General features: G+C 46.5%; 1 protein-coding gene across 1 annotated transcript; it reads right to left on the reverse strand.

Annotated features, from left to right (window-relative positions):
- Positions 1-2,329: 2,329 nt before the first annotated feature.
- On the reverse strand, positions 2,330-7,422 carry LOC147162709 (cofilin-2). The gene is made up of 4 exons (XM_086095586.1): positions 7,265-7,422; positions 5,158-5,468; positions 4,062-4,138; positions 2,330-3,085 (listed from the first exon to the last, which is right to left on the reverse strand). The coding sequence occupies exons 1-4, from the start codon at positions 7,265-7,267 to the stop codon at positions 2,973-2,975; spliced, it is 504 nt and encodes a 167-aa protein (XP_085951712.1). The 5' UTR covers positions 7,268-7,422; the 3' UTR covers positions 2,330-2,972.
- Positions 7,423-8,028: the final 606 nt, after the last annotated feature.

Genomic DNA, 8,028 nt, shown 5'->3' on the forward strand with positions numbered 1-8,028 from the left:
ATGTTTTTATTCTACTTACATATATATTTTTTGTTAATTTTAGAATTATTATTTTTGATATCCGTTTTTATTTTCACTTTTAGTCATTTATTTATTTAGAAGTTGTGGTTCTCCATAGTATCGAGGACAGGCTTCGCTGATGAAACAAGACCATGACCATTCCAAATATTTCAATTTGTTCCAAATAAGAACAATACACTTGAGTTGGCGTCATAACGTCGCTGACATCTTTTTTTTGGTCACACTTTCAACAAGCGTGTCAATATCATGAATCCCTTTTTCTTTTCTTTTTTTTTAAAGATCACGTAACACTTTACCAGCTGATGATCGATGATGTTTCTCTTCAAAAACTGCATTTGAACATCTCGAGCCACTGCTGTGCTAACATGCTAAGCTAATGCTGCTTAAATCGTGAGCTTTGACTCCAACTGTCAAAAGTGCGTCGAGCTCGACGGCGACGCGGGCGTGCCGGTCGCCCCGCGTTTGGACCGTCACGGCGACGTAAATAGAAAGAGGATCGCGTTCTCGGTCCACCCGGCAGGATTCCACTCGTGCCGCTCCATCTAAGGGCAAGAATGTGCAGGCCACCAGGAAGTGAGTCCGCTCCCGGCAGGAAGTCTGGACTCAGCTGTTGCTTGGCAGGAACTTCACGTCGACTCCAAAGAGGTCCTCGTCAAGTCAGAGAGGTCACAAACGGGGTTCGAATCAAGTCACACTGCTAAGTTCCAATTAGTCCTGATGGAGATTCCGTTTAAATGGTTCTAATGTAAACACACACAAACATTTAAGGGATACTTGACTCATGGAGCCATTTTCAGCAGTAAAAAGTTGATATTTGGTCAATAATTAATGTGGTAACTTCATCATTTTTCATGTACATTTTTGTTGTTGTTGCTTCCTTTATTCATTCAAACTCCAACATCCAATTCAAACTGAGCACACAAACCAGAACGGTGCTGTCAAACGAGACACAAGAAAAAGAAAACACACAAAACAAAAAGTCCAATCAGACGGTCATTTAAAAAAAGTTATTAAATACCGACAAGGCTTGCTTCGTCTTCACCCTTCAATTTCCTTACAATAAATCAAAAACAAAGGTCGACAATTATTAAATCTACATCTGTGAATAAACCGTTTTGCCATTATTATCATGTTCAATTAAGACCTTTAAAAATAATTTTTTTCTACTTGCTGTCGACTGATGATGACATCACCTCTGCGGAGGAAGTAGGTAACGACCAGTCCCAGAAAACAGGTGAGCCACGATTGGTCGTTAGCTACTTCCTCAGCACAGGTGATGTCATCATCAGTCGACAGCAAGTGGGAAAAAATAGATTTGAAAGGTATTTATTGTAAATAATGAAGTTATCACATTCATTCTGGACTAAATCGGAACTTTTCACTGCTGAAAATGGCGGGAAAAAAGTCAACCCCCCAAAAAATGATGTTCTATGCAGCCTCACTCGTCTAAAATTAGTATTCTGGTTCATATTGCGTTAGTGGAATACGAGTTAAGCAGCAGTTTCTTCTCAATAGCAGCCGGGCGGCCATTTTGCCACTTGCTGTCGACTGAAGATGACATCACAGTTGCTCGATTAACAGCCAATCACAGCTCAGCTTCAGAAAACAGCTGAGCTGTGATTGGCCGTTGCCTGAGCAACCGTGACGTCATCTTCAGTCGACAGCCATTGGCAAAATGGCCGCCCGGCTGCATTTTGCTTCATAACTCATTTTCCACAATTGTAATCATCATCAGAATTCACACATTATTGTCAAGAAAGGTTTGACGTCGACTTGCCCTTTAAATGCTTCTTTGGAAGTCAAACGGGTTCTAACGATGTCGCAGTACTTTGACCAGGTTGTACCTGAGCCAGAGAAATTCAAACGAGGTTCTACTCAAGTCAAAAGGGGGTCCAAATGAGGTTCCGGTACAATCAACGTGACTCAAAGTGAAGTCAATCGGATTCAAATGAGTCGACTGCAGTCGGGTTGTCGTCGTTCCATCGCACTTAAAGTCGTCGGTCCTAACGGGCTTCTACACAAGTTCAAGGTTCTAATGACGTTAGAGAGCAGTCGTGGTTCTACTAAAGAGTCCAAATGAGGTTCTAAATGGGTTCCCGTCACAGTTCAAGTGGTAACAATGACGTTGTGCTTTAGTCTTGTAAAACGGTTCCAAGCGATGTCAGAGCGGGTTCTCCCGAGGTCAACGCGGTTCTTCTGGTGCGATGACAACGGTCCACCTGCTAATGTCCAAAGGGGTTCCACTCAAATCATGGCGCTTCATCAAAAAGCGTGTCTGATTGCGACGGCGGCACAGATGAGACGGGAGGCGGGGCCACAGGCTTTTATTGCAGAGTGGCTTCCTGTGAGGTCACAAACGCGCTTCCACTGTAAGGCTGCGGTTGTTGGCGCATTCTAGTTGTCGGGGGGGGGGGTACTTGGCGAGTGGGCGTTTGTCGTCTCACCGGGACTTGGCGGGGGCGCTTCCAAAATCAAAGTGCACTCTATCGACATGTGGTGGTGGTTACATTCAAAGCAAAAACGTAAGGCGGCCGGGAGAGAGCTAACGCTAACGCTAACGCTAACGTGCAGTGATGCATTGTGGAGCCACGCGGCGACAAACAAGAATAAAATAAATTAATGTCACGTAAAAAAAAGAAAGGAAAAAAAAAAAGCCTCACAGCGGGAGGCGGAGGTCTTTTTGGCAAAACTTGAAGACGACCTTTCCTGCGGGGTCAACAATTCATGTGGCAACAAAGTGGGAGGGGTTTGCATATTTGTTAATGAGATCTTCATTTGAAAGGGGGGGGGGGGCAAAAACAAACAAAACAAAATGGAGAAAACAACAAGGCCTAAAGACGCCAACTCCTTCACGACACGGTCACACACGGCAAGCGGCGGCGGTGTTCTGGTGGGGGTGGGGGGGGGGGGGGTTTCGGATGGCACGGCGGCGTGGCTGGACGGCCACGACATCACAGCGGCTTCCCCTCCAGGGACACCACAACGTTGCCGCCCAGCTTCTCGGCCAGCGTGCTGCGGTCCTGGATGTCGTCCAGACCGTTCACCTGCCACTCGTGCTTGATGCCTGCAGGCGGGGGGCAAGGGGGGGGCGGTAAGCATCGTCATCACGCCACATTGACATGGCGCCACCAGGACGTCCAATTGTTTTGAAAATGCGCAAAACCGACGTGCGATTTCTGCCCGTTTCCATCTGTTGTCGTTTTGCCAATAGTGAGATGGGACTCCGCCGCTGTAGGTGGCGCTATACACCGTAGAGATGCGATCCGCCAGTCATTTCAAAGAAGAAGAACAAGACCAGGAAGCGGCTGCGCCGTGTGATGACATCGTATGAATTTGATCAACCGTAGCCTTTCTTTGCTGTTTTGCATCTAAAATAGCACGAATATTCGCTTCTTTAATTAATTCCCAAACGTCCTTTACTTTATGGTCCGACATTGTTTTGTGACTACAAACGTGCGTGTGACGTCATATCCGGTCAAAACGTGCCACGTGTGTCCGTCTTGTACCAAAAAACAAAGGATCGTTTTAATCGTGATGATAATTAATAATAATAATAATAACAATGGATCAAAACGGCGTGTGTTGCCGTTTCATTCACATTGCAACGGGTGCAATGTTGCGTTGGGACCGACGAGGCCGCATAGAAAGTTTTTGCATCGATTTTCTCTTGAATTTTGTCCACAGCCGAGTGAAAAAACACAAAATGGCGGCGGGCGGTGTGTGGCGCAGCTGTCGATGGAGTTGGGCCAACTCGCTTTCGGCGGGGTAACAAGATGGCGTCCATATGCCATGTGACCAGCAGTTGACCAATCGCAGCGCTGTGATTGGTCAACTGGTGGTCACATGGCATATGGACGCCATCTTGTTTTTGTTTTTTTTAAACTCTGCGTTGTGGCATTCGAACCTCCTTGTTTCGTTATTTTCCAGTTATGACTTGAATGGATATCGATATCAATCAATAAAACAATAATCTCGTGAGCAAGGCGCGAGCGAGCATGCGATTCCCACCACAGCCAATCGTGTCGGCGGGACGCGCTCACCTGTGAACTTTTTCTTGATGGCGTCTTTGGAGCTGGCGTAAATCATCTTGCTCTTGAGGGGAGCGCCTTCGGGAGCCCTGCCGGGAAAACAAGCAGGAAGTGACGTCACGCGCAGGCGGCCGACCCCTTCGCCGTGATGTCGGCGCGCTAACCACATGAGCGTGCTAGCGCGTGGACACGCGCCGCAAGTCGGATTCTTGGTTTTAATCGGTTCTACTGAAGTCAAAGCGGTTCGAGAAAGATTCAGATCAAGTCAGAGCGTTGCTACTCGGGTTCCACTGCCTTCATTTTGGATCCATTTTGGTTCTCGTCGTGTCAAAGTGCTTCTCGTGAGGTTCTGTCAAATCTAAAGTGCTTCTAATAAGGTTCCTTGAAGTGGTTCTGGTGAGTTTATGCACAAGTCGTCCTGGTTTCAACCAGGTTCTTCTAAAAGTTCTATGTCAATTCTAATTACCTAGTGCTTCTCATCAGGTGTGACAGAACCTTAAGTGGTTCTAATGAGATCATAGCGAGGTCATTCGTTTCCAGTGAGGTCCTGCTAACGTTAAGTAGGTTCTAATGAGGTTCTACTCATGTTACGTTTCTGAAGAAAGTTCAGATGAAACCAAAGTGGTTCTTAAGAGGTTCCGCTAACTTCAGAGTCGATTTAATGTGGTTCTACAAAAGTTCTAAGAAGGTTCTAGCAACGCCAAAGCTGCTCCCAATGCTGTTCTAACAAAGTCAAAGTGGCGTTCGAGAAAAATCAAATGAGGTTCTGCTGGAGTGAACGTGGTCCGAAGGCAGAGGTATAAAGTCAACGTGGTTGTAACGAGGCGGACATTACAAAAGTCCATTTGGTTCAAATGAGGTTCTACTCAAGTCAAATCGATTATAACGCGGTTCTCTCGCGGCCAAAGTGGTTCTAATAAGGTTCGACTGAAGTCCTTTTGGTTCAAAGAAGATTTGAGTGGCTGAATTAAAATTCTCCGACAGCCAAATGTGTCCTAAAAAGCTCCCCTGAAGTCACGGTGGTCCCGAGGAGGACCCGAAAAGTGACCAGGAAGTGACATCACACAGCGACGGCATCAGTTGACCCAATTAGCAGCAGGACACGCACCAAAAGATGAAGACCAGGTCCTCCTTCTTGGACTCGTTGGTCTCATAGGTGGCGTCGTAGAGTCCGTATCGGCAATCGTCGAGGGGGAGGAGCTTGACAAAACAGGCGTAGGGGTCGTCCACCGTCTCGCCGACGTCGCCCACCAGGATCTGCTTGTTCTCCTCCACGATGATTTTCTTGCGGTCGTCGCTCAGGCAGAAGAGGACCGCCTTCTTGCGCTGCTTCACCTCCTCCGGCGACCGGTGCGACTTGCGCACCTTCATGTCGTTGAACACCTTGATCACCTCGTCGTTCACGGTCACGCCTGACGCCTGCACACGCACGCACGCACGCCGGGTTAGTGTGGGAAAAACGACAAAATGCAACCAAACAACCGAAGAGACGTTTTGCTTGGTTTTCAATGCAAGCCGATATTATTATGGATTTTTTTTTTTTGACCAATGCCGATATTTTGGCAGAAAAAAAGTACACATCTATTTAATTGGCTGATTAACAAAATATATATTCTGCTTCTTTTTTTTTTTTTACCCCACAATGCATTTCAATGGGGGTCAATTATACACGATTGGTGGATATAAACTGTAAATAAAAAAAGAAATAAAAGCGCAAAGGGCATAAAATGACCTTTCAAGGATGGCACATAATCGCTGAACAAGAATCCAACATTAAGAACTCAATTTTGTACATTTTTTGTCACAAAAATCAACTCACTCAAAATGCAGATCATACCCGAAGTGCAAAGAGATGTCTTGTCTGTCATCTAGTGGTGAATGTTGATATTACAAATCAAAACTAAAGTCAACAACTGCATATTTGCAGTTCATTTTTGCATATTTGTGGATTTTTTTCCCGTCTTTCTTTTTTTAAATCAAGATATTTTTTCCTATTTTGGATTTTATCGTTCTTCTAACGGATTTTTATCCCCGCTTGCCCGTTTGTCGCGGAAAACATACAACGAATGCTTATCCGTGTTTTGGGAGAATATTTTGGGGTTTGTTAAATATATTCAGTCACCACTGCTCGGGTAACATTTCGGGCCTGGCCGATTAAATCGGATGCCTCCTTTTGAAAATAAAGCGAATCGTCTGAGTTTTGCCGATTAATTGCTGATATACTCCGACTGTCAAACCATAATGACATTTTTGCTTGTTTGTGATTGTTCAGGGTTCATTCAATAACATTTTTTAACCATTTGGCACAAAACAACAATGATCTTAATAGAACTTTTCTTTTTCTTTTACACAAATGAACTTATTTGCAAGTCAATGTTTTAGTAAATGACGTTTAGAAAATCCAGCAAACTCTTGAAAGTCTTGTTAACTTTTTTTCAACGCGATGAACATAATAACGACTGATATCCAAGTCAAGTGTTCGATAAAAGTTGCTTTTTAATCCACTTGATTGGACCACAGCGGGTCCAAGCTGGTCCCTGGTCCGTTAAGACCGTGATCAGCGTCGGTCTGGACTTTGGGAGTTATGCCAGACTTGGTCAGGCCCACCGGACCATCGGCATCGGCCTGTGTTGGTGTCAGAGGCCAGAACCCGGCCTGACCCAAACTACTGAAATCAATTCACTTTCTCCGATTTTCCAACTGACTTGAGTGTCCTTTTTGGTGCTTCTCCAACACATTTGAATGTTCCGGCTACTCAATTGTGACTGTGATGGGACTTTTTGCTGAAGTTGGGACTTTTCCAGCGTTTATGTGACAAATGCTCATCGACATGCCTGCCTGGCCCGGTCCAGCCCGGTCCGGCGTGGCTAGCACTGTCCCAGCGCGGGGCTAAAATGGCCGCCCCGGGGCATAACGGACTGGATCCCGGCGTGGGCCAGAGCACGCCGCTAGAACTCACCGACGTGGACGGGTCGTTAGCGGCGCCGGGCCCCTTCGGGAGCCGGTCCCGCCACGCGAGTCGCCTTCGGTCCGGTGCTGACTAATAAGTGGAGCGGCGGCGGCCATGCTGGCTAACATCACGCTGGCCGCCACTCAACTACACGCGCGCGCGCGCGCGCGCACACACACACACGCACACGCACACACACACGCCTTTCGAACGGGAGCCGGGAGCCCTCGCACACGCGCCGGTCCCGTCGAAAGCCGGTTCTTACCATTCTGTCCCGGACTTTGTCGGCCTAGCTACGCCGTCACAAGGCTTCGGTGAAGGGGGGAAGGTGGCGACTAGCAAAAGGGTGGACAACCGAGAAGGAGGGGGTGGAAGGAGGGTGGAGGGGGTGGAGGGGGTGGAGGGGGCGGCTGCCAGGGTTTGGGGAGAGGGGCGCGGTTACTGCCCAACAAATGGCGATTGGCTACTGAATATTAATGACGCAATCGTCCAATCAGTGCATGTAGAGCCTCCACGTGCACGTGACCGATGTCGTTCTCGCGTGAGCGTTTCAAGTATTTTATTTATTTAATTTGCGTGAGCGTTTGACAGACGCCGAAATAGAAGGACGGAAGTGACGCAAATATGTGAAAATGAAGGATTTACGATCAGCATTTCTCGCGACATTGTTGGTCTAGGAAATGTTATGTTTACAAAGACATTTTTATTTATTTAATCCATTCTTTGAGGTATTTTTGATCGACAGTCGTCGTGACATTGAGTCTCATTTGTAAACAATAAGAAAGTCTGCAGTTAGTACCAAACATGCGGCAAGACTCTTGACAAGGATTTGTTAGTTTGATCATATTCACGCTATACTCAACAACTTGTATTGGCACCAGGTCCACTTGAGATGCCATTTTAAGGTTTTATTGATTGACTGGTAACCATTTCAGGGTCTACTCCACCTTTTGCCCAAATTCAGATGGGATAAGCAATAAAAATGACCCGATGGATGGAGAGGATGTTTTGCTGTATGGATTGCGACTG

This window comes from Leptonotus elevatus, chromosome 14 (genome assembly GCF_054856555.1).
Source record: "Leptonotus elevatus isolate MCC_2025b chromosome 14, RoL_Lele_1.0, whole genome shotgun sequence".
Lineage (NCBI taxonomy): Eukaryota > Metazoa > Chordata > Actinopteri > Syngnathiformes > Syngnathidae > Leptonotus > Leptonotus elevatus.

Coding starts and splice junctions, on each gene's coding strand:
- LOC147162709 (XM_086095586.1), bottom strand. Junction 4,139..5,157: donor GACCTGGTCTTCATCTTTTG/GTGCGTGTCCTG, acceptor TTTTCCCGGCAG/GGCTCCCGAAGGCGCTCCCC. Junction 3,086..4,061: donor CATCAAGAAAAAGTTCACAG/GTGAGCGCGTCC, acceptor CCCCGCCTGCAG/GCATCAAGCACGAGTGGCAG.